Source organism: Melitaea cinxia, chromosome 15 (genome assembly GCF_905220565.1).
Source record: "Melitaea cinxia chromosome 15, ilMelCinx1.1, whole genome shotgun sequence".
NCBI classification, from domain to species: Eukaryota; Metazoa; Arthropoda; class Insecta; order Lepidoptera; family Nymphalidae; genus Melitaea; species Melitaea cinxia.
In genome coordinates this window covers 4,707,286-4,735,240 of record NC_059408.1, presented here as the reverse complement: position 1 = coordinate 4,735,240, position 27,955 = coordinate 4,707,286, and the positions used below count along the sequence as shown (strand labels likewise).

The 27,955-nt window shown below is 40.1% G+C and overlaps 1 protein-coding gene across 1 annotated transcript; it reads right to left on the bottom strand.

Moving 5' to 3' along the window:
* Nucleotides 1-3: 3 nt before the first annotated feature.
* Nucleotides 4-27,815, bottom strand: LOC123660293 (vacuolar protein sorting-associated protein 11 homolog). The gene is made up of 17 exons (XM_045595390.1): nt 27,665-27,815; nt 26,305-26,373; nt 25,168-25,341; nt 24,646-24,798; nt 24,002-24,132; nt 23,524-23,674; nt 20,459-20,887; nt 18,708-18,983; nt 17,650-17,869; nt 16,844-17,069; nt 16,557-16,715; nt 15,109-15,266; nt 12,415-12,496; nt 11,110-11,325; nt 10,105-10,230; nt 1,465-1,667; nt 4-948 (listed from the first exon to the last, which is right to left on the bottom strand). Exons 1-17 carry the CDS (start codon nt 27,677-27,679, stop codon nt 593-595), a joined length of 3,144 nt encoding a protein of 1,047 aa, XP_045451346.1. The 5' UTR covers nt 27,680-27,815; the 3' UTR covers nt 4-592.
* Nucleotides 27,816-27,955: the final 140 nt, after the last annotated feature.

Sequence of the window (27,955 nt, the reverse complement as noted above, 5' to 3'; positions counted from 1 at the left end):
AAGTTTTTATTATATCTTTTATTACGTTATCACATTTCTCAATAGAAAACTTTTGATGGCATAGTAGCGTATATAATATCAGATTCTTTAAAGAGGTAACACTGTACTTTTTATAGGAATGTGATGTTTCAAGTTATTTTGTCGTTGGTGGCATGTGTGGGCTTGTGTAGTAGATTCAGTAACTTCGTGTGTGACAAGATGTACAATGAAAAGCACCTTTTCAATTACAAATTTATATTGTTGATGCAAAAAATATAACCGTGCAAGAGTAGGTATGATTCTTTAGCCAGTATAGGAGTATTTAATATATATTTAAAATAACATATATGTAACTTTCTTGTGGTAATTTGAGATCTATTAGAACCACATAAATTATCTTTTAAAATAACTAAAATTCTCTTTAAATTGAATTTTTAGACTTTATTTTCTCATATACAAACCATTATTACAATATACAAGTAAAAGAGACATTGATTATTAAACTTATAGATTAATGAAACGTGTTTGCTTAATTGTATAGTTTACATAGTCGTGACGTCACAGACGTCACTTGATACAGTTTTCAGGCTTTCACCAAACACTTGTTAGTGGTTCACGAAAATGGATTTAGATTTTTGTCATAATCTTCATCCTCACCAAAGGGGTTAGTGGGATCGTTTGTTTCTTCATCTGCGAATGGGTTTTTCGACTCATCGTATGTCTCCTCAAAGGGATTTTTACTTTCATTGGCGATGGCTGACGATATCTTTGGTTCCTCTTTTTTCCTCACAACCCTTGGCGAGGCGAATGGGGATTTTTGGGCGTGAATTTTTGGTTCTAATTTAGTAATATTTGCTTCGAGACTAGAACTGTACTGCTGTTGCTCCATTAGCCTCATTCTGCCTTCTGGTACTGGAATGACTGATGTACCTTTCGGCGCTACCTGTTTCGCTGTGTTTGGTACGAATACTGAAAATAAAATCAATAACTTATATACCGTATATCTGTTATTATTTTCTTAATATAAATAACACAAATAAATCTTTTATCGTAACTAATGGATGTACATACTATGTACTCTTAAGTAGTTGTAAATGAATGTTCTGTAACTGAATAAAAGTTTTGTATTTTATTAATAACCCGTATATTATCCGAAACATAGCATGATTTATATCTCTACTACGAGTTAGGACATTTTTATTATCACAAAATGCAGTACGGTTACTTTGGGAAGCAGATGAAGTCAAAACGTGTAATCACGAATGAAGTTGAAGGTGTGTATATATACTTATATAATAAAAATTAATGTTTGTTTGTATGTCCTTTATAGAATCGTAAACTATGCATTTGACTATGTCTTGATCTTCAGCAGTGTTATGTATGAGCCCACAAAGGTTTTTGAATTGGTACGACAAAAAAAAAAACGCGTAACAACGCGCGCAGGCTACAGCTAGTATATAATAAAATGACACATGTTTACAATACCTTGTTTACTCTGTCCCTCTTGCAATCTTAGCTTAGCCTCTGCACCCGGCCCATAGGTCGTTTGTTTCATAGGCGCAGGTGTAGGTGTAGGTACAGGTGCAGGTATAGGAGCGGGTACAGGTGCGGAAGATTCCGGAGGTTCCGTCACGACCGTTAGCTTATTGAATAGACCTCGTCCGAAGTACTCCGATACTACGGCAAACCTGCAATGAGACATTGTAATTGGTTTACTCTATATCTACTTACTTTCTCTTTCTCCATTTTATTAGCTTTCTCTTACTCCCTTTTAATTTATTTGTGGCTCTGGGTGCAACAATAGTGTAGGGTTTATAGGCAGTGTGTTCTCTTATTATATGTTTTTCTTTTTTCTTTTGATATCTTAAAATATTGAAATCAATATTATTTTTCATTAAATGTAAGCTTGATTGTGACTAAAAGCAGTGGAAAACTTAGCGATGCTAGTTTACTTTGAAACTCGTGTTTTCTCTGCATATTTCAACATCCGTTGTGGTAGTGATTATAATAGTATAACAATGAATTAAACATAATATGGTTAGTAGAAACAACAACATTATTGCTTTTTTCTAATTACAATTATTTAGAGTTATAGAGTATATGATAACAACTATTAATCTATACATATAATAAAATGGTAGGAAAGTCAAAACTGTACATTGAATATTTTTTTTTAAAGAATACTTGGGGTGTGATCTACAATCGATACCGAAGCCAAAAATATAGTTTTTAGAAGTTTTGTCTGTTTGTCTGTATGTATGTCCGGGTTGTTGTTATTATGTTAATAACCATGCTATATAAGCTAGCTTCACACTATAAAAATCACGCAATATAAGTAACTAAGCCGATAAACATAATTAAATGAATATAAGTAGACAAGACAATTTTAAAGCAGCCCCATATAAGAGTTTTTTCTGTAGATATGAAATGTAAAGAAGAAACGGGTACATGAATGTTATTTTAAAAGGTATAATCGTAGGTATTTTTGGTGCTGTATAGCGTTCACGCAGACGACGTCGCGGGCAGCAGCTAATTATAAATATTTCTGATATTGACACAGTATATATTAAACATATTTATTTTAATGAATGGTCTCTTACGTCTTTATTATATTTGACAAATGCTACAAACGTGTTATACAAATATAACACAATAAATATATCACAATTATCGACACGAAAGATAATGTTGATAACATCGGAATTAATTAAAGATGGTATTAAAACTGGTTACACGGCTATGTTTATTTAATTTTCGCCGGTTAAACTGGAATTTTAACGTCTTTGAGCAACATTGAATTTTAAAAGATCTAATTAGATCTGATTAGATAGATAAATATTTTTAACAGATATTAAATGTTTTTATTACTAAATTTCAAACTTAATATTTTTTAAAGACAGTTACTATTATATGATTTTTAAAATCTAATAAAATGCAGATTCAAGTATAATTTAGTTAATACTCTAGGTACAAACTAAAAATGTATTTATTCTGTTGAATTGATTTTATTTTCTAAAAAAAAGGAAAAAAAAAACTATTTATTTATTACAATTTTAGTCATTAACTCCTGTGAGGTACGTATTATAAACGCCTCACAATTCGTTGTAAAAATTATCCTATTAAAGAAAATAACTGAATACATAGATTTAATTTACAAACCTGCGATATCCATCATCACTCGGTCTATAAAAACACCAAGAAAATGTCGACAGCATATTGTTTACACGACACAAACATTACCGACACGTTATCAATATTCGATAATCATTTATTGGTACTACTAAAAATTAACTTGATAAGAAAGTAGAGGTTCGCGCGCGGCCGCTGTTGGCGTAATAATGACATTGAACGTTAAGAAAGTCCGTGTATTTCTAGATAGTAATGTTGTATGCAAAATTAATTTTAATATTACGTAACTATTTATTATTTTTTTATTGTTATGTATACATATTTGTGTTATATCATGGTTTTTTATACCATACAAGTGTAAGCACCTGATGGTAAGCGGTTACCGTAGCCTATGGACGCCTACAACACCAAAAGCATCACAAGCGCGTTATTGACTCTATTAACTACTACTGACTACTAAGAGTTGGGTAACTCTTCTCAGAAGTTCTGGCTACAATACCCATCACAGGCATACACAAGTTACTTGAGAGTTGTTGTTGTTGTCGTTATTTGGAGCTGCTCCAGATTTTGAGCAAGAAATTGCTTGATATGCCATATCATAATAATTACACATCCTAACGTGACTAAAAACATGAAAGATAAATACGAACAACACGAAGATTTTTGACGGCGGTCCCAGTTTCGTCCGAAATAAATTAAAATCATTTTTAACTAGTTATGAAGGTCAATTTTAAAATATAATTTCTGTTATGTCACAAGGTCATTTTACGTGCATACGATTAATAAGTTATTTTTAATACAGTATAATATTTTTTGTTTTACGTTTGTCGTAATGTCTGACATTCTAATAAAAAAAAGCTTAACTCCTTATGTAACCTATGATTGTCATAAATGAAAATATTTTAAAATAAAATCAGCATGTCAATAAAAGTTATTCTTTCTATACGACGAATGTGTAAATATTATCATATTTTATTGTTTAAACAGATGTCACGATTCTTTATAGGTACTATGTGGTAAATAAATATATTAAGACAGTGAATTCATATTAGATTCCACATTATTATGTGAATCAAATGTGAAGCAAATCGGTCCACTCAGTCAAAAGTTCTGATGTAACATACACAAAAAAATACAATCGTATCAACAATCTCCTCTTTTACCGAAATTCAGTTAAAATATTTTAATTTATAGGAAACAAATTTTTCAATAGGATTCCAATGACATTTTTGTATAAAAATTAGTGTCTCTAAAATAAGGTAAAGTTGAGATGAAAGAAAATTAAATTATTCTAAATTAAATATGCAAACTGTAGAATTTAATTTCGTTTTTAACCGACTTCCAAAAAGGAGGAGGTTCTCAATTCGACTGTATTTTTTTTTTTTTTTTTTAATGTATGTTGTTACATCAGAACTTTTGACTGGGTGGAGCGATTTCGACAAATTTTCTTTTAATCGAAAGGTGGTGTGTGCCGATTGGTCCCAATTAAATTTATTTGAGATCTAACAACTAATTTTCGAGCTATATCTAATAATGCGTTTTTACTTGACGCTTTTTTTCGTCGACCTACGTTGTATTATACCGCGTAACTTTCTACTGGATGTACCGATTTTGATAATTCTTTTTTTTGTTGGAAAGAAGATATCTTTAGTTTAGTACCATGATAAGGAAACCAGGATCTGATAATGGGATCCCAGAGAAATCGAGGGAACTTCTTGAAAATCCGCAATAAGTTTTTACTGGGTGTACCGATTTTAATAATTTTTAATTTAATCGAAAGCTGATGTTTGTCACCATGTGGTCACATATAAATTTCATTGAGATCTGATAACTACTTTTTGAGTAATCTTTGATAACTCACAGTTACTTGAGTATTTTTTCGTCGATCTACGTTGTATTACTCGTCAATGTAATTGAAGTCGGTTTTTTTTCCTTTGCGAGCAAACACAATTATTGATATTCGTATGCCTTTGATGTACTCGTAAGCCGTACGCTTATTTGCCGACCTAGTTATATAAAAAAAGAAAGATTCAGCCACAAATGGGTTGAATATTTGTAGTATCAGTGTAGTGTCTTATTTAGGCACTAGCAACTAGGATTGCTGGATTTAGGGAAGTAAAAATCTTCATATCGAACAGTTATAAATCTTATTTATACTCTCTTAATACTATAGGTATTTTAGGTATTATACGTATTCTTTTTTATACTATAAAGGTGGCAAACAACCGAATGATCCGCCTGATGGTAATCGGATACCTACCTCTATGGACGCCTGTTAAACCAAGAATCATTACCAGCGCATTACCGAACCCCATCCCCAATCCTCTCCAGGACCTCAGGCTAGTGGCTACCTTACTCACCACAAGAACTTAACACTACTTGAAATCAGCATTATTTAGCCGTCATCTTCTGTAAGGTTGAGGTGTTTTCACCGTTGGGCTACTTCAAATTTAGCCCAAGATATTTCCTGCTGTGCCGTACCTATTCAGAAACTGCTTAGCAATGAAGTTGTTGTTATTATATATAACTTGTCAAACAATTTTGGTCAATATAAATAGTTGACTTGTACCATATTCAACAAACATTCAAAGCATCTAGCAATGCCATCAAAGATACAAATAGCGTATAATATTTAATCAATAAATTAATTTAATCCGAAGAACACAGCTAATTTTAGAAGCCTGTTTTTAACCGACTTCAAAAAAAGGAGGAGGTTACTCAATTCGACCGTATATATATATTTTTTTTTTTTTTTTTTATGTATGTTCGGAGATAACTTCTTCGTTTATGAACCGATTTTGATAATTCTTTTTTTGTTGGAAAGGAGATATCCATAGTTTGGTACCATGATAAGGAAACCAGGATCTGATGATGGGATCCCAGAGAAATCGAGGGAAACTTTCAAAAATCGTAAGGGTGACTAGTAAATTTAATCATGTTTTCATTAACTACTATAAAGCACTACTATTTAATAAAGGTCTGGAGTCGATCTGATGATGGAGAAGAAAGATAGTCGAGGGAACTCTTTAACAATTTATAGCAATTACCTGGTTTTTGCACTTAATTCGTTTCTGTTGATGCGACCTTTGCACCTGTATGAGTTATAAGTGCCATTACAGTCTGATGATGGAGACAAAAGATAGTCGAGGGAACTCTTTAACGATTTATAGCAATTACCTGCTGTTTGAACTTAATTCGTTTCTATTGATGAGAACTTTGCATATGTATGAGTTATAAGTGCCATTTCAGTCTGATGATGGAGACGAAAGATGGTAGAGGGAACTATTCAACGACTTATACCAATTACCTGCTGTTTGAACTTAATTCATTTCTATTGATGAGAACTTTGCACCTATATGAGTTACAAGTGCCATTACAGTCTGATGATGGAGACGAAAGATAGTCGAGGGAACTTTTCAACGATTTATAGCAATTACCTGCTGTGTGATCATCTGTGTCGCAAGACCAGGTTTGATGATGGAGCCCATAAACACTCGAGGGAATTTCTCAACAATTTACAGCAGTTACCTTTTGCTGTTTGACGACCGCTTTGATATAATGGTGCATGTGCCGTGTCGGCGGCGCCTAAACACCAACGGTCGCGGGTTCTATTCCCGCTCGGAGTGGATATTTATGTTTATACAAATATTTATTTTCAGTCTAGTTGTTAATCCTTGTGGTTCTCCCAACCTAGCCTCAGAGAACACGCTATGCTGTCAGTCCCGGTTGTTATTACGTACACCTGATAGCGAACTTTACTCACAGTATGTCGACGCCTTAGCGCAGCGGTCACAGCACCGGCTGTTGCGCTGGCGTTAGTGGGTTCAAGCTCCGCGCACGACAGACATTTGTATTGGCCATATAGATGTTTGTCATTGTCTGGGTGTTTGTGCTTGTGTATTATGTATGTTTCCGGACCCCCGACACAAGAGAAAAAGCATTCTTGTTAGGTCTACCCATCACTAAAAATTGTAAAATAAAATAATTTTTAACAAAAAAAAAACCGACTTCAAACAGGAAACTAAAAAGTGAAAAATAAATTTACCTAGTACAAAGTAATTCGTATTTTGATTTAGTTAATCAGAAATGATTAAATAAATATTTTATAATTTTGAAGTTGGTGCCAAGTAAATACTACAACAACCTGGCTACAATAACAAATACAAACAACACACACACAACAAACAAGTACAAAAAATATTATTAGATATGTTAAAACAATGACAGAATAATAACAGTATTCAACCTAATAGTCAATGAAACAAATTATGAAAGAAAACTGAATACAACTTACGAGTAGATATATTATAGTTATTGTTTTACTTGGCACCGACTTCAAAATTATAAAATATTTATTTAATCATTTCTGATTAACTAAATCAAAATACGAATTACTTTGTACTAGGTAAATTTATTTTTCACTTTTTAGTTTCCTGTTTGAAGTCGGTTTTTTTTTTTGTTAAAAATTATTTTATTGGAATGTTATGATATTTTATTCAGTTTACTAAAAATTTAAGGCATAAGACATGTGGATCACTCTTTTCCGGGCTTACTTTGGAAATTGACAGGAGTGTCAGATGCTTCATAATTCAGTGTTTATATGGTTGCAAATTTAAAAATAAATGACAAATCTGGCAACTTATTAAACAACTGGTCTAGCTACTAGTTAAACAACTAGTCAAGCGACTAGTTGAGATAATACAAAAATAGAGCAAGTTAGGAATTTATTCAATTCGTTCAGATATTTTTAAAGAAGAAAACATACGGTAATTACAGTATGGATTAATTGTTACCTAATACTACAGCGGTATACGATAGCTGGTAGGGAATGAAAATGAAATTAAACAACGACAAACCAGTGCAACGGCGCCAAAGTGCGGTAATAACTACGTTAATATGAAACTGTGTTGCAGTCAATAACGGCCATCGTACAAAGGGTCGTTTGAGACGCGAGTGCAGCAGCTCGGCGCCGGCGGGAGGGGGGCGCGGTGTGTGTGAGTGTGAGGGCGTGTGTCACTCACGGGTCGTGGTCGGCTCTGAGACGCGAGTGCAGCAGCTCGGCGCCGGCGGGAGGGGGGCGCGGTGTGTGTGAGTGTGAGGGCGTGTGTCACTCACGGGTCGTGGTCGGCTCTGAGACGCGAGTGTAGCAGCTCGGCGCCGGCGGGAGGGGGGCGCGGTGTGTGTGAGTGTGAGGGCGTGTGTCACTCACGGGTCGTGGTCGGCTCTGAGACGCGAGTGCAGCAGCTCGGCGCCGGCGGGAGGGGGGCGCGGTGTGTGTGTGTGTGAGGGCGAGTGTCACTCACGGGTCGTGGTCGGCTCTGAGACGCGAGTGTAGCAGCTCGGCGCCGGCGGGAGGGGGGCGCGGTGTGTGTGAGTGTGAGGGCGTGTGTCACTCACGGGCCGTGGTCGGCTCTGAGACGCGAGTGCAGCAGCTCGGCGCCGGCGGGAGGGGGGCGCGGTGTGTGTGAGTGTGAGGGCGTGTGTCACTCACGGGTCGTGGTCGGCTCTGAGACGCGAGTGCAGCAGCTCGGCGCCGGCGGGAGGGGGGCGCGGTGTGTGTGAGTGTGAGGGCGTGTGTCACTCACGGGTCGTGGTCGGCTCTGAGACGCGAGTGCAGCAGCTCGGCGCCGGCGGGAGGGGGGCGCGGTGTGTGTGAGTGTGAGGGCGTGTGTCACTCACGGGTCGTGGTCGGCTCTGAGACGCGAGTGCAGCAGCTCGGCGCCGGCGGGAGGGGGGCGCGGTGTGTGTGAGTGTGAGGGCGTGTGTCACTCACGGGTCGTGGTCGGCTCTGAGACGCGAGTGTAGCAGCTCGGCGCCGGCGGGAGGGGGGCGCGGTGTGTGTGAGTGTGAGGGCGTGTGTCACTCACGGGTCGTGGTCGGCTCTGAGACGCGAGTGCAGCAGCTCGGCGCCGGCGGGAGGGGGGCGCGGTGTGTGTGAGTGTGAGGGCGTGTGTCACTCACGGGTCGTGGTCGGCTCTGAGACGCGAGTGCAGCAGCTCGGCGCCGGCGGGAGGGGGGCGCGGTGTGTGTGAGTGTGAGCGCGTGTGTCACTCACGGGTCGTGGTCGGCTCTGAGACGCGAGTGCAGCAGCTCGGCGCCGGCGGGAGGGGGGCGCGGTGTGTGTGAGTGTGAGCGCGTGTGTCACTCACGGGTCGTGGTCGGCTCTGAGACGCGAGTGCAGCAGCTCGGCGCCGGCGGGAGGGGGGCGCGGTGTGTGTGAGTGTGAGCGCGTGTGTCACTCACGGGTCGTGGTCGGCTCTGAGACGCGAGTGCAGCAGCTCGGCGCCGGCGGGAGGGGGGCGCGGTGTGTGTGAGTGTGAGCGCGTGTGTCACTCACGGGTCGTGGTCGGCTCTGAGACGCGAGTGCAGCAGCTCGGCGCCGGCGGGAGGGGGGCGCGGTGTGTGTGAGTGTGAGCGCGTGTGTCACTCACGGGTCGTGGTCGGCTCTGAGACGCGAGTGCAGCAGCTCGGCGCCGGCGGGAGGGGGGCGCGGTGTGTGTGAGTGTGAGCGCGTGTGTCACTCACGGGTCGTGGTCGGCTCTGAGACGCGAGTGCAGCAGCTCGGCGCCGGCGGGAGGGGGGGCGCGGTGTGTGTGAGTGTGAGCGCGTGTGTCACTCACGGGTCGTGGTCGGCTCTGAGACGCGAGTGCAGCAGCTCGGCGCCGGCGGGAGGGGGGCGCGGTGTGTGTGAGTGTGAGCGCGTGTGTCACTCACGGGTCGTGGTCGGCTCTGAGACGCGAGTGCAGCAGCTCGGCGCCGGCGGGAGGGGGGCGCGGTGTGTGTGAGTGTGAGCGCGTGTGTCACTCACGGGTCGTGGTCGGCTCTGAGACGCGAGTGCAGCAGCTCGGCGCCGGCGGGAGGGGGGCGCGGTGTGTGTGAGTGTGAGCGCGTGTGTCACTCACGGGTCGTGGTCGGCTCTGAGACGCGAGTGCAGCAGCTCGGCGCCGGCGGGAGGGGGGCGCGGTGTGTGTGAGTGTGAGCGCGTGTGTCACTCACGGGTCGTGGTCGGCTCTGAGACGCGAGTGCAGCAGCTCGGCGCCGGCGGGAGGGGGGCGCGGCGGCGGCGCGGCGCTGGCGCACGCGGGGCACTCGCGCTCTGACTCCGAGTACGTTTGGAAGCAACTGTGGGATAAGAAAATTATTAACATGGGAAAAAAGTTTAAAGATTTTTTTATTCAAGTACTTTAAATATAATTATATGTGACCGGCCGATCAACTTCATTGACATGTGCGAAATTCACCTTTGTATCCTAACGATATTGTAGTCATTTGTTCATTTCTTAAAAACAGGGATAAAACAATATTTTCTAAAAATGAATCCTAGCTAGATTGATTTATCGCCCCCGAAATCCTCTGCATACTAAATTTCATGAATATACATATCGCTGGCCCCGGGCAATAAAGCGGTATACGCCGATTACACCCTTTTTAATGTTATTTAATTTTTGGCTTCTCTGAGTATCAATCTATCACTCTTATTTTTTTCAGTTTTTTTTTATTAATATTTCGTTAGAATAAATGACAATAACCATTTTATTGCATGGATAATTCTCTTACGACTAAGCTATGTATTATTGCATTACTCTAAGAAAAATAACACAAAAAACCGGTGAACATCTTTACAGTAATTGTTAATGATCTTGCAATTAAAATAGTATCATCTATGAATTGTATTATAACATTTTTTTAATGATTTCATTAAAAAATTATACGATTTGTTTTTAAAAAATTATTTTTAAAAGCTTAAATTGGTAAAAAAAATAGCTTTCATTTGACATACTGAACGTCTGTTTTGGATCACTGTACACTGCACTATAAACAAATTAGCTTCTTTTATTTCTCCTGTAAAATTTGATTTTTGATATTACCACTTTATTGCCCGGGGACAGCGATATATATACAAGAATTGCTCGTTTAATAGTATTAGATAAATATTGGAAAGTGACAGTTCATTCTAAATTGTTTTCAAGCCTAGTACTTTGAGGAAAAAGTTATACTTACTCTTGATGGAAAGAGTGTTGGCAGAGGAAATGCACAGTAGGCAGTTCCAAAAGTCTATTACAAGCGGCACATCGCGAACTTTGGAAGGTGAGTGCTTCGTTTTGAATGGTATGGATTTGAGCTTTCATTTTTTCGATTTCACTTTTATATTTAGCAGCTAATTCTTGTTCGCGGGTTATGACTTCGTCTTCTGATTTCAGAACGTCCATTAAATATCTAGGAGAAAAATTATTTATGGTAAGTTGTTACAGTTATATGGCACATGTAAAAAATATTTATACTAGACACTGGTTATACTAGCAGTAACCAATCTTGAGAGTATTTTTAACCGACTTCCAAAAAAGGAGGAGGTTCTCAATTCGACTGTATTTTTTTTTAATGTATGTTACATCAGAACTTTTGACCGTGTGGACCGATTTCGACAAATTTTGTTTTAATCGAAAGGTGGTGTGTGTCAATTGGTCCCATTTAAATTTATTTGACTTTTCGAGTTATATTTAATAATGCATTTTTACTTGACACTTTTTTCGTCGACCTACGTTGTATTATACCGCATAACTTTCTACTGGATGTACCGATTTTGATAATTTTTTTTTGTTGGAAAGGGGATATCCCTAGTTTGGTACCATGATAAGGAAACCAGGCTCTGATGATGGAATCATAGAGAAATCGAGGGAAAAAAAATAACTTTTTACTGGGTATACCGATTTTGATAATTTTTAATTTAATCGAAAGCTGATGTTTATCATGTGGTTACATATAAATTTTATCGAGATCTGATAACTACGAAGTTGCTTGACTATTTTTTCGTCGATCTACGTTGTATTACTTGTCGATGTAATTGAAGTCGGTTTTTTTTTTTCGTTTGCGAGCAAACAATTATTTGACATTTACTATCGTTAACTGGACTAATTATCCTGTTAAAGTAAAATTAATTTTTTTTGTATTTTTCTCACAATATATGATGATAGTTTCTCGTGTAAGTGACTGTGTGTTTTCAATGAGAAAATAAATATTCTTTAAACCTAAGTAAGCTCTTCAAACAGGTGTTCTAATTTACTACGATTCGATTCATAGTCCAAGAACGTGGCTAAGCTAATTAAAATCAATTAGTCACTATTTTCTTAATGGGTATAAAGTATATCACTATAGTATAGCAAAATTGTTCCTGTAACTGACTTAATGATTAATTTCACCAAAATAACATTGCTTTAAGATTATTAGACATTTATAGACTATATCCACTATTTAAACGTATATTGTTTTTGCATAGAATCCGGTGATTTGTTAGGATGAAATACTAACTTGCGAACGTCGCCTAGGGTGTAGGTGGGTGTGCTAGCGAGGCAATCGATGACTAGAATAGGTGATAGTAATTTTTCACTATCTGAAACAAAATAAATTGAACAGATTTACTCTCAGCAACAAAAAATTAATGCAAGTTTGAAAATATATCAACCAGTGTTCGAAGTAATTTCTAAACCAATCCAGAAGTAGTTATAATTATTTTTAAATAAATCAGACTTAGCTGTGTGGCTACGGCACTGTAGAATTTAGCCACCCCCTCTCATCCAGTGGGTGTCGTAAGAGGCGATTAAGGGATAGCAAAGTTCGAATACCATCATGGAACTAGCGAAGCCGACAGATGGCGGGATATCCATCCTAAAGCTGACTTTTTAATTGCACAGACCGAGAACAGGCAGCAGCGTCTTCGGTGCGACAAAGTCAGCCCTGCGGTCACCAACCCGCCTGCCCAGCGTGGTGACAATGGGCAAAAACCCCTATGAGTTGATACGGAAACTTGTACGCCGAGACCTCCGCTGCACAAATACGAGAGAGATTGCTACTCTGATTGAGCAGAATAGGGGGTCGAAAGTTTTCCAAAGACTATTGGGGAGAAACCTTCTTGCGAAGCTCAAAACAGCGGAGTTCGGCAGATTATTCAAAAGACAGAAGAAATAATCAGCCGCTCTGTATGGCATTTGTGGACTACGAGAAAGTCTTCGACTTTGTCGAGACCTGGGCCGTCCTGGACTCTCTGCAGAGATGTCATATCGATTGGCGATATAACGAGGTACTGAAATGTATGTACGACGCGGCGACGATGATCGTTCATGTCCAGGACCAGAGAACAAGACCCTTTTCCCTCCGGCGTGGGGTAAGACAGGGAGATGTAATATCACCGAAACTGTTTACCAATGCGCTGGCGGATGTCTTTAAGACCTTGGATTGGGGGGAACGAGGCATCAATGTCAACGGAGAATACATCTCTCACCTTCGTTATCGTCATCTTTGCGGAGACGTTGAATGAGTTAGGCTAAATGCTGGCCGGCCTAAACGAGTCCTCTCGATGTGTCGGTCTCTGTATGAACTTGGACAAAACGAAAGTTATGTTTAACAACCAAGTCTAACGATACCGGTATCGGTCGATTGTACGCTTTTCGAGGTTGTTCAGGATTATATTTACCTAGGCCATACTATCCAACTAGGCCGCTATAACTTCGAGAAGGAGGCTGATAGGAGGATTCAGTTGGGCTGAGCGACGTTTGACAGGCTCATCGACTCTTCACTTAGAAGATTCCGCAATGCTTGAAGACAAAAGTCTTCGAGCAATGCGTCCTGCCTGTGTTAATATACGGAGCCGGACTCTGGACACTGATGAAGGGACTGGTCCACAAGTTTAAAGTCGCTTAACGTGCAATGGAATGGGCTATGCTTGGGGTTTCTCTCAAAGATAGGATTAGAAATGAGACTATCCGCGAGAACGAAAGTAGCCGACATAGCCCACAGAATTAGCAAAATGAAGGGCTGGTTATCTGTGTCGCAGGACCGATGGCCGTTGGAGCAGACGCGTCCTGGAGTGGAGACCGCGTCTTGGCAAACACAGTGTGAGACGTCCACTGGCCCGTTGGACTGACGATCTACGTAAGATTTCCGGTGTAGGTTGGATGAGGATTGCTGAAAACCGGGATGTCTGGCGCGAACTTGGGGAGGCCTATGTCCAGCAGTGGATTGCAATAGGCTGAACTGAAATCAGACTGTAATTAACACTGTCACAGATCTGCAAAATATTAACCGGTCGGTCTACATGTTACATACTATATTCTCGCCTATGAAACAGCAGCTAGGGAAGGCGCACACACTTAACTACGTGCTCACCCACGACGCGCAGCAGCTCCGGCAGACAGCGGGCCGGCGGCGGCGCCCACAGCACGTCGAGCCACAGGCGCCGCGTCGTCTGCACACACTTAACTACGTGCTCACCCACGACGCGCAGCAGCTCCGGCAGACAGCGGGCCGGCGGCGGCGCCCACAGCACGTCGAGCCACAGGCGCCGCGTCGTCTGCACACACTTAACTACGTGCTCACCCACGACGCGCAGCAGCTCCGGCAGACAGCGGGCCGGCGGCGGCGCCCACAGCACGTCGAGCCACAGGCGCCGCGTCGTCTGCACACACTTAACTACGTGCTCACCCACGACGCGCAGCAGCTCCGGCAGACAGCGGGCCGGCGGCGGCGCCCACAGCACGTCGAGCCACAGGCGCCGCGTCGTCTGCACACACTTAACTACGTGCTCACCCACGACGCGCAGCAGCTCCGGCAGACAGCGGGCCGGCGGCGGCGCCCACAGCACGTCGAGCCACAGGCGCCGCGTCGTCTGCACACACTTAACTACGTGCTCACCCACGACGCGCAGCAGCTCCGGCAGACAGCGGGCCGGCGGCGGCGCCCACAGCACGTCGAGCCACAGGCGCCGCGTCGTCTGCACACACTTAACTACGTGCTCACCCACGACGCGCAGCAGCTCCGGCAGACAGCGGGCCGGCGGCGGCGCCCACAGCACGTCGAGCCACAGGCGCCGCGTCGTCTGCACACACTTAACTACGTGCTCACCCACGACGCGCAGCAGCTCCGGCAGACAGCGGGCCGGCGGCGGCGCCCACAGCACGTCGAGCCACAGGCGCCGCGTCGTCTGCACACACTTAACTACGTGCTCACCCACGACGCGCAGCAGCTCCGGCAGACAGCGGGCCGGCGGCGGCGCCCACAGCACGTCGAGCCACAGGCGCGGGCACGCGGCGCCGCGGCGCCTGCACACACTTAGCGCGAGCTCCGCCTCGCCGTCCCGGAGATATAGCGCCACTTGAGATCGCCATCTAGTGAGTATATGAAGTTTGTTAGCAATAATAAAATAAAAATAAAAAGCCTTTTCTGGTTTTTGTACAAAAATTAATTACAAAAAAATTTATAAAAACAAACAAATTTGCTATTGGTAAATAAAAAGTTGTTAGCAATAAACATCATTTAATTATTGATTATCCGCTAACCCGCATTGGAGCAGCGTGGTGGATCTCTGTGATATCTGATCCTTCTCCTACATGGGATATTACATGCTGAAGCGTAATTATTGATAGTATAATTTTATTTTATACACCTAAAGTACATACAAACTATGCACGTAATTCTATCCTTAGCCGTATAGTCATCACATATCAGAAATAGATTTGTTTCACATGACAAAAATAATTTTAAGGAAAGCACTCAAAAATGCAGTTAATTAAAACACACGTACGCGCGCACGCACGCACGCACGCACGCACGCATGCACGCACGCACACACGCACACACACAAACACACCAACTACTCACTCAATTAGATTCTCAACTTAATTTTTTGCAAATGCTCATAAGATACGTCTTCTAGTTTGTAAATATTTAAGAACAAACGGTGTAATCCTATTTAAAAATAAAATAAATAAAATTATACTTTAAGTAAATAAGTTGTGTATCGAAACTGTTGGATTATCTAATAAATAAATAAATTTGTTTTTTCAATCGTAAAAATTATTTGAAAGAATGTACCAAAAATAATCCCTTGTGAAACACCACAGTGAAAAAAGGTTTTGTATCTAAGTACATTGTGTAAATTCTATATATACGTTATTAGAATAATTAAGCACAAAAACCATTTTCTGGTCAGGGTGTTACTTCTTATTGGTAACAGCTTATTTCGAAGACTACTAATGCATTGGTTTCAGTTTCTATACTAAACACTTTATAGCAGTCACAAGTTCTTCTTGGAAAAATTGGCAACCATTAGGGGAAACTAATGAAAAGTTATACTTTGACCATTGGTACTATACAAAAAATGAAGCTTTAGCTTTAAAAGTGCAATTATTTTTTGTGAACAAGACTGTTCAAAGCTTTAAAAAATCAAGAGTTACGCGTGTTTTAATGTCACTAGGTCGGCAAACAAGCGTACGGCTCACCTGATGGTAAGCGATTACCGTAGCTTATAGACACCTGCAACACCAGAAGCATCGCAAGCGCGTTGCCGACTCAATCCCCAATCCCCCCAGGACCCCCCAGTTTTAAACGTAAATACCAGAAAAGACAATCGCAGATTAAATTATAAAATTGTTAATAGGTATATCTGTTTCACTCACAATTTTTTCTCCTCGTACAAATGTAGAATTCCTGTCTTAAAACCTAACATTTGACAGATTATAAGAGTTTGGTCTTTGTCGTAATCAGCGTCTGGATCCTTTAATACTGTAAGAACTTTCAGTTCATATTTTTTCTTATCACTTTCGGGTGACTTCGCCCTAAAAAGAGTGTCTATTTAATTAGCAAATTATAACATTAAAACAAAATTAAAATTATGCTTTGGTATTATTTCAAAGAGATTTTTTTTATCTTCGAAGGATTACATAAGATGAATATGTATACATACCAAACATGTAAATAATGCTCAATTAAAGCGTTATATACCAAGCTTGAACAATTAGCCGCATCAGTAGCGATCATATGTTCCAGGAAATCAATCAATCTTTCCGAATTACTCAAAAACATGTGCACATAGTCATCGGGCATAGCTCTATCTGGTTCTTTAAAATTGCCTGTGAGGGCGTTCTCGTCGACTAGCGGTCGGTTACGAGGTTTGTAATCCGTGCATAACACTGAAAAACATATATAACCTATAAATACACTCAAACATAAGATAAATAACTACACACTACTTTATTTTTACTATATTTATTTACTATACTATAATAAACTCAGAAAAATAAAGAAAATTTAAATATCTTAATAGTACTTCGAGATATTGTTTGAAAAAATTGGAAATTGTGGAAGCAATTACAGATTTTTATTATTTTTAAAGAATTTTAATACTCATAATTTTTTTAAATAAAAATGTAAATTTAGTTGTAAAATTTGAATACACTATACAAGGTAGTCAAACTTTCCCTCTTTTGGACAAGGGGTTTTAAATAACTACTTCTATTTAAACTTAAGAAATAAAATGAGAAACATGTTGCCGATTTGGAGGCTGGTATATTTTTAACTCTCACAGAGTGAACAGAGTATATTATTACATTCATGTCTCTTCAAAACTAGTTCAAAGAATTAATTAATATCCATGTTTTGTCTCAAGAAGTTAAATCTATGAGCTGCCCGGTGGCAATGCAAAGTCAGCGGAACAGTCGTGTACTAATTTTATTGGAAATAATCAAGTAATTAAAGATAAACGCAACTCACACTTAAGCAGATTCGTACTTTCTTCCGGTTCGTTCTGAATCAACTTGTGACCATATTTTTTCATATACATATCCGCATCATCAAATTCAAGATTAGCGATGTATTCTAAAGCTTGTTTGAATTCCTTTTTGTCTTCTATTACGATTCTGAGATACCAGTCGTGTCGTTTGTGGTTAGCCGCTAGAGAGAGCGCATCGTCTATGCTTACTTGACGAACAACCTTCAAATATTCTCATATGTTATTGCATTTGGACAATTTAAAAATAAATTTGGTTGAAAAGCTTAGTAGTTGGATCAGATGTGACTTTCTATTACAGTGGGTTAAAAATAACAGTTAATTAAATGCCTCCTGATGTCAAGCGGTAATTGTACGCACAAGGGTAGAAAACAAGCGCATGGATGCGTACAACATCAAGAGCATTGCAAGCTTATTACCAACTCTATCCCAGACCCTACCCAGGAGCTCTGGCTACCTTACTCACCACAGCAACATAAACTCACTTGTGCTTTGTGATATTCTGCAAGGTTGAGATACTTCTACAGTCGAATGGCCAAATACTGAGCAAGATAATGGCCAATTACTGAGCAAGATATTTCCTGCTGTGCACTATCTCAATAAATTATACTAATGACATTTCTTAATTACATACACATATATGTGATGGCTGTGTGGTTACGGTGGCTGTGTAGTTACGGCAATGAAGAATATAGGTACCGCCGCTCTTCCCGTGGGTGTCGTAAGAGGCGACTAAGGGAAACACAGTTCCACTACCACCTTGGAACTCGAAAAGCCGACCGATGGCGGGATAACCATCCAACTGCTGGCTTTCACACACACAGGCCGAAGACGGGCAGCAGCGTCTTCGGTGCGACAAAGCCCCGTGGTCACCAACCCGTCTGCCCAGCGTGGTGACTATGGGCAACACACATGAGTTCACGCTATTTTTGGCGCGAACTTGTGGAGGCGTATGTCCAGTGGACTGGGAAAGGCTGAAGTGATGATGATGAGTGATGATGTGATGTAGGTTTCCTTAAATTTAAATAATATATTTACATACCTTGATAGCGACATCAACATCAAAATCTATAGCTTTGTCCTTCGAATTGATGAACTCTTTTAACTTTCCTTGATGGTCATGCTGGTCTATCTTGACGTAGCAGGTTAACAGTAATGTTGTATGATCCTCTGTAGCATAGCCTTTCTTGTGTAGCACTTCTAAGTATTGTACAAGAGGTTCTAAGTGTCTAGACTCGAGATATTTACGAATAACATACGAGGTTTCAAGCCAACCTATCGTTTTTACGTATTGATCTATGGCACTCTTTAGGTCACCCTGTAATGATAGTTGTATGAAGAAAGAAAAACTATGCGAGAAACTTGAGTAAAGTAATGTTAGTAACATAAATTACAAAAAATAAGGAACTATTTAACCGGTTTATGATAGCTTTTTTTTTGTTATCGCAGGGGAACCCATTTATGGGTGATATCCAGGATGCCCGGGTAGTTATTTCTAGACCGTATGTCGGCTTAAGCACTTGGGGGTGCACTGCCGACCAAAACCCCTACGAGAGCCTTCAGCCGCTTTAATTGGAGGGTCCCGGATCTGCAGGCAACAGGATCCCTCCAGCGACAGGCTGGTCTCGGCGAAAAGGCCAGACTTCTCCTCCATGGGGACTGTCCGGCTCACCTCTGAACAATCCCGACGACGTCGTGTCTAGCAGGACCGGGTTCCCATCCCGGCCCGACACGGGCACAGGGGCGTTACTGGATGCGCATTAAGTAGCGTCTCCTATGCACACTCATTCGTCGCCTGCGGACGGAGGTCTCGTCGGCGGTCCCCTCCCTTATCCGCTCGTCATTCTCCTTCTGTGACATTACTGTCTCGCAGAAGGAGACCATCGCCTTCCAGGACTCGTCGTCGCCGAGCATCGCGGTGATGACGCTCGGCAGTGACAAGTCCCCTCCGAGAACTGTCGTTAGATCGCGACGCAGCGCCGCCCATCTCGGGCACACCTCGAGGGTGTGCTGGGCAGAGTCCACCACCGCGCCACAATCGTGACATCCAGTCGTCGGCTCCCTTTGGGCCGTCCGACACAAGTATTCACCAAAGCAACCATGCCCGGTGAGAACTTGCGTCAGACGGAAGGTGAGGGGCTTGCGCTTACGGCGCATCCACCGCTCAAGGACCGGGCACAAGGCAGCCGTTACGCGTGTGCCATACAACTGCTCCGCCAGGTCCTCCCCCCACCTCCGCATTAGCGTTTCTTGCCCCATCCGGCATACCCGTAGCATCCCATCCAACGTGGTGTTCTCACCGAGAGCCCCCCTACCCGAGACGTACGAGTAGGTCTCGGCAGGGACCTCCGCCACGAGCTCCCACGGACGGTCGCCGGCTAGAGCAGTAGCTGCAGCCCACGATACCGTACGGTACCCCCGGATCACCCTCACCGCGATGATCCTCTGCGGGTTTATGATACCTTATCCAGTGTGAAAGTTATTGATAGACCTTATCAGCATGAGATAAAACAAGCCCTTACAGTGTGTTTCACCTCATCTAATAGATGACAGTGAATCTATAGAAATATATGACAGATAAAGTGGAGCTTGATAGTGACAAACAAAATATATCATAAACGGTTAGATCTTGTTACACATCATATATATTTATCAGCAAACGATGAAACAGAACCTAAGTATCTTAAATTAAAATATAAAAAATTCTTTTAAAAAAATGTAATTTAACGTCCAAGTCGGGATAAAACAAACTTAGAATTAGGAATTATTTTAAACGTAAAATTCTTAACTAACCTTGTTATACAGATGGTCGCCATATTGCTTATAAATCTCCGTCAAACCTTCAGCATCATAATGCTGACTGCTTGCTATCCTTATCGCTACATCATAGAGATTCTTCTTGAACAACAACGACAGTTTCGACTGCAAATCCTTTTCCTCCAAATAAATCATCTCTTTATTCTTTGTCAAGATGTAAAACGAACCCCATTCTGTTAGCACAGCATCTATTTCGTCAAATGACTTTGAAAATACAATAAACTTGTTCTGAATGTCTAGTATAGTCAAATGGTGTGATTTTGGGGTGTTTGAGGAACTTGAGGCTTTGTTAGACGTTTCGTTGGTGGTGATAACTAAGTAGCTACGGAACCAGTTAAGACGAAGTTTCTCTCCCTCGAGGGCGTAGCATGGTCCGCGACCTTCGGTTGTGTAGCAATATATGGCCTGGAATGATATCAATTAGTGTAATTTAAAAAAAAATATTCTAATTTAACATTTTTGTTGAAGAAAAAGAGAGAAATCGGTATGATGATTTGACAATTATCAAATGTTTGTAGAAAATTTTATATCTAACCTGAATGAATATGATTATTAAATTTAATATTTTTAAACATTTACATAGGACTAATTATAAAATTTAATCTTTTTAAGCATTTCACACAACACTAAGAAAATTACAAGTCTATACTAATATTATAAAGAGGTAAAGTTTCTAACTTTGTTTGTAGGGGGTAATCTTCGCAAATACTGATCCGACCATAAAAATTCTTTTACTAACAGAAAGCTACACTATTCAGGAGTGTCATAGGCTATATTTTATTGTTATTGAACAAAAAAATCAGTGAAAAATAATGGTATACGTAAATCGAGTTGGAGAAATGCAAGTGAGATGAAAATTTTACAACATATTTGCATCACAATAGTATATTTAAATACAGTTGCTCAAAAAGTGGCGTATTGCAGAGATGTATAGCGTTCGGGATGTGGGCTATTACATACTCGTGCTTTTTATTTACCTTTCCCGAACTCGAGCGTTCTCTTTCCCAACTGTCATAATAATGTCTATTAAAAAGAAAAACCAACCATGAAGTTTTTACTAAAAATATTCATAGAAGTTTTTATGATTCATGCAAATACGTATATTTCTAAAAAGAAGCTACTAATTTGTTTTAATATCAGATTTAATGATTTGATTGAATGAGTTTGGTTATTTTTCATTTCATTTCATCGCATTAAATTTCATTTTCATTTCATATCAATAAAAAACTTCTACTGAAGACTTGGCTGTATGGGCATAGTTCCCTTTGCCTACCAGAATGGGTGAAGAAAAAAAAAACTCTGCTTATATTCTACGGTTGGCACCATTTTTCAGAAATGGGCACGGGTAGGCTAGTATTTTATAAAAATATACAGTATTTCAGATTTTTATTTGATAAATATTGCGTACACCGAGAATAGATAGTAATATCATACGAGTATTTCTATATCATACAGTCAGGAGTGACGAAGTGTTCTATCGATGTCAGTAGTGGCACTAGTGAAAGCCTTTTCTAAATAATATGTACTTCAATGGTGGCGACGTGACATACGTAAGTTAGTAGTGGCTACATGTCATACATATGAACATGAGCCAGTGTAACACAAAATGTCATACGTATGCAATGAACCAGTGTGGTGTATGGGACGTACGTCAGTGGTGGCGACGGTGAGGCGGTGCGAGTCGGCCAGCACGCTGCAGGCGGGCGCGGCGCCCATCGCGTCCAGGTCAATGAACCAGAGTGGTGTGTGGGACGTACGTCAGTGGTGGCGACGGTGAGGCGGTGCGAGTCGGCCAGCACGCTGCAGGCGGGCGCGGCGCCCATCGCGTCCAGGTCAATGAACCAGAGTGGTGTGTGGGACGTACGTCAGTGGTGGCGACGGTGAGGCGGTGCGAGTCGGCCAGCACGCTGCAGGCGGGCGCGGCGCCCATCGCGTCCAGGTCAATGAACCAGAGTGGTGTGTGGGACGTACGTCAGTGGTGGCGATGGTGAGGCGGTGCGAGTCGGCCAGCACGCTGCAGGCGGGCGCGGCGCCCATCGCGTCCAGGTCAATGAACCAGAGTGGTGTGTGGGACGTACGTCAGTGGTGGCGACGGTGAGGCGGTGCGAGTCGGCCAGCACGCTGCAGGCGGGCGCGGCGCCCATCGCGTCCAGGTCAATGAACCAGAGTGGTGTGTGGGACGTACGTCAGTGGTGGCGACGGTGAGGCGGTGCGAGTCGGCCAGCACGCTGCAGGCGGGCGCGGCGCCCATCGCGTCCAGGTCAATGAACCAGAGTGGTGTGTGGGACGTACGTCAGTGGTGGCGACGGTGAGGCGGTGCGAGTCGGCCAGCACGCTGCAGGCGGGCGCGGCGCCCATCGCGTCCAGGTCAATGAACCAGAGTGGTGTGTGGGACGTACGTCAGTGGTGGCGATGGTGAGGCGGTGCGAGTCGGCCAGCACGCTGCAGGCGGGCGCGGCGCCCATCGCGTCCAGGTCAATGAACCAGAGTGGTGTGTGGGACGTACGTCAGTGGTGGCGACGGTGAGGCGGTGCGAGTCGGCCAGCACGCTGCAGGCGGGCGCGGCGCCCATCGCGTCCAGGTCAATGAACCAGAGTGGTGTGTGGGACGTACGTCAGTGGTGGCGATGGTGAGGCGGTGCGAGTCGGCCAGCACGCTGCAGGCGGGCGCGGCGCCCATCGCGTCCAGGTCAATGAACCAGAGTGGTGTGTGGGACGTACGTCAGTGGTGGCGACGGTGAGGCGGTGCGAGTCGGCCAGCACGCTGCAGGCGGGCGCGGCGCCCATCGCGTCCAGGTCAATGAACCAGAGGGGTGTGTGGGACGTCCGTCAGTGGTGGCGACGGTGAGGCGGTGCGAGTCGGCCAGCACGCTGCAGGCGGGCGCGGCGCCCATCGCGTCCAGGTCAATGAACCAGAGTGGTGTGTGGGACGTACGTCAGTGGTGGCGATGGTGAGGCGGTGCGAGTCGGCCAGCACGCTGCAGGCGGGCGCGGCGCCCATCGCGTCCAGGTCAATGAACCAGAGTGGTGTGTGGGACGTACGTCAGTGGTGGCGACGGTGAGGCGGTGCGAGTCGGCCAGCACGCTGCAGGCGGGCGCGGCGCCCATCGCGTCCAGCACCACGCAGCGCTCGCTGCTGGTCCAGCACACCATCACGCATGCCCTGGATACCACGAACAACTTGTCTGCTCCTCTGTAATATTCAATACGAATTTGCATGGTTAGAAATATATTTACGCATTAGAAAGCTTGTATATCGAGGAAGATTATGGATTAATCATCGCGACAGTTTTTCTCTATGTAAACTTATAATATACAAACCCACACTCCAATAAGCTAATGTACAAAGTTGATATGGTATCCATTGTAAATGACTATTCCAAACAGCTGCAGGTTAAATCCTATTCACGACTAATGATTGTATCATATAGATGTATGTATATATTTTGACATTTTAATTAAATATTAATTTATTACAGATCTATAGATTGTTAGGATTGAAAAAGCTTAGATATCTTACTTGAATGCTAGTCCTGTTATCGGACTGGACCCAGTCTCTGGTAAAGTTTTCATCTTTCCGCTTTTTTGCCTTGTTATATCACCTCGGAACAACGTCACTGAACCATCTTGGAAGCCGACTGCTAACAGATTCTTTAAAAGCAACAGAAAAGATAAAATTTACTTGTATTGAAGAAAGAAAGAAAGAAAGAAAGACATTTATTTGAGACACATACACTGCTTACAGACATACAACAAACACAATGAGAGCACAAATACATTAAAAAAGTAAAAAGAAAAAAAAAAGTCAAAATTAAGTAAAAATGTAACTAAAAATTTAAATATTTGATTTAAAATAAGAAAAGTAAAATTTTATCAAATAAAAAAAAAATTAAAATAAAAAATAAAGCGAAAAGAGTAATAATAAAAAAAAAGCAACAAAATTCATCTACAAAAGTTATTTACACCTGTACAGCAGTGCACCGTCGTATTGTAATATAAAAACCATTTAAATACCTGTTAATCTAAAAGCAAGCATCAAAAATAAAACAATACAATTTTTAACACAAAAGTGAATAAGTAACTATAGACAACTAATCTAATAGGTAAAACTTGACAGATTTTCTGGTTATATTAATAAAAATAGTTATTCTTCATTATACATACTTTATTATCGTGGACAGCTAATGCAGTTGCTTGTGTTGGGTACATGTGTGAAGGCACTGCTCGTGTTGTTCTCACACACTGTGGATTTCCATGACGATCGACGCGTGACCAATCCCATACTTTTATTAGTGGAATGACTCCAGCTTCATCTTCCTAAATAATAATATAGAATTAATAATGAAATACATAGAGAAAATTGTTTTATAGCCAGTCTCGATACCCATCTACAATTTTACAATAATTTTATTTTAGATAACAAAAGCAACATATTTGTGTATCTACAAACTATCAAATTGAAATTTGTATGATTATTAAAGAACTTTCATCAAATTATCTTACCTAGTGTTGCAAAATTTTTTTTATGACAGCAGTAAGAGATAAATTAATTGTTAATGAAAGACTAGAAATATAGTAGTAAGGCGAGGTAATCAAGTTTATCTAAACTTAGATAATTGAGAATGACCACTGGAACAAGGAAGAAAAAATTTGTAATCAAAATGAGATTTTCATTAATACACTTACCCCAATAGTGACTAAATATGGATCATGAGGCAACTGCTGAGCCAAAGAAACTGTCAAATCATATGCTTTGAATGACGTGATCTCCCAGGAACGAGAGATAAGATGTGCCCATCCAGTTACGTCACAAATGATCACATGATTGTTACCGCTAGTGGCTACTGTTACATTTGTATCCTAAACACAAAAACATTTTTATGGAATAAAAATAATTGTTTATTTTAGAATAAAACAATTGATATACTTAATTATAAATTATAATTTTACTGTCAAACATTTAGAATGTCAAAATTTTTTTGAGTAATAATTTTAAATTTATAATAAAAGTAAATTGAAAACAGACCAGAGTGATAAATTTGTCCCTAGCCTTACTATTGTTTATTTATTTTTTATCTGACAAAAAATAAAACATTCTCTTATAATTCAATATTTAAAATAATTAATATAATTATAATTATTATAATTTAATAACTGATTATAATTAAATCAGCTTAGAAATAGATTAAATAATTGTATACAACATATTATTTGTTTGAGAATACTATAATCACTACAGTATACTTAAACTTACATTATTAGGATGCTGTTTAAAAACACAAACAATATAAATTTTAGTAGTTTAATTTTTTTTTCGGGCAATTGTAATTATAACAAATGTAATTATAACAAAGTTTAATGATAAGAATATTTTAAGTCCTTATCAAATAGGATCAATTTATTTTGGTGATAAAATTAACAATGTATTTATTTCTAATTGAAAAAAATGTGTTTCACATTATAACATTATAATCCTGTCAATCTAATAGTTACAGTAATTTGAATTACACACATAACATTATTGTTATTGTTTATTATTATTTTGAAATATTTTTGTAAATATAGGAATCTAAGAAATTAGAGTTGATTCCACTTTTGTGTGCATGTCTTATGACCGATGCTACGTACACCAGACATTGATATACAAATCAGTGAATGTTGCACGTTTTGTAATTATTTTGTTGTTAAAATGCCATAACACGTATACTGCTAGTGTGTAAGTAAATAAAAAATTAAATAAGGTGCATAGCAATATACTATATCAAGGGGCGACTAATCCATGTATAATTTTGTTGTAATGAATATTACAATGTTTTTACTTACTTGAAGACATTCAGCTATTTTTCCATTATCTACATTCTTATGAATGTCAAAGAATGTAAATCGACGCCACTGAAAAATAGAAAAATTGTAAAAAAAAAATTATAATTTATTTTCGAAAAAAAAAAAAGATTTACATTTGTAGTTATAGGAAGTAGTTACAAAGAAAATTTCACAGTAATTATATTTAAGATGCCTCAGCTGACATACCAGGAAAACCTATGTTACGTCATACAGCACCACCCCCTAGATAATGAGAATAAGTACAGCTTCTTACAGAATAGTTGTTTTGTCATTTTGGCGAATAGAGAAATTTTTTTTACTAATGTTGTACATAATGTTATAAAATAATTGTTAATTAAATTTAAAGAGTTTATGCGTGATCTGAAATATTTAGCAAGCCAATTGATGAATGCCTATTTTTTAAAACGTTTTTTCACAATATTTCAATAGCATTACTTATTTAATCTGTTTCAGTTATTTTTATTATAAGATATCTTAAGGATTAAGTTAGGAGGGAAAACTTTAGTTTTTTTATGTAATTTGTCTTATATTATGGCATTATCCACGGGTTTAATATTTTCTTTTGTGATGATAAAATAGCGGAGGTACTATTATTGTACACACCTTTATAATCGCATTAATAAAACATTTTATAGCATGGTTAGAATCATTAGAGGCAAAAAGAGGCATAAGATTAACTTTTAATATACCAATTTTATATTTGTTGTATTAAGTTTACTATAAATTGTGATACCAGATCACAATCTACTTTTAAATTTTCTGATATCATAACATGAAAGTGGTCAGCTATTTGTTTCTGCGGGATAGAGGTTATCGTTTATATATTAAATAATAAGTTTTCTTTTTATGTCTGGGTTGTCTGGAAGAAATGGCTAATTAGCCATAAGTCCACCCATTGTACTTCAAAGTCTGTATCTATCTTTATGCTTTGTTTGTAATGTATTTGTGGTGTACAATAAAGTATAAAAAAATATATTATTCATTTAACAATCTCAGTATATTATATCCTAACAGTAAAATACTGGTTACACTATCAAAGAAAAATGCTTAAAATATCATTCAAATCTGTCAGGATTTATTAAATTAATATATTTGACTATTGTAATATATGAAGTTTAGTAACATTCATGGCAAATAGAGCTCTGATATGGTTAAAAAAGTACAAAATAGTTAATATAAGAACAATGAATAAAATCCTACCGCTATGTCACTAAAATAATGGACCAGCTGTAATTGTTACAATTAAAATTAAATATTTTGCTGAAATTTAGAACCACTAGAATTACAAAGATTTGTTTTAAAAACTAAGGGGATTTCGGTCAAACAGACGTAGGCTTACCTCTAAAAATGCCATTTTATTCAATCTATAAAAAGATTGTCATTATAATCGTATTTATTTGCTCCAATCTCTTTTCACTACACTATATTGGAATTACAAATTTACAAAATTACAAACAAAAATGGTAATTTCTATTTGACGTAGAATCGACATTGACAGGTTCATTCAAATGTCATTTTACTGCGCTGGGTTGGAAGATTTTGAAATATTTTTCCCTACTAGTAATAAATTTATGAAAATTTGAACTAATAAATTTATTACCTAATGAATTGTGATAATTATATTGTGCCA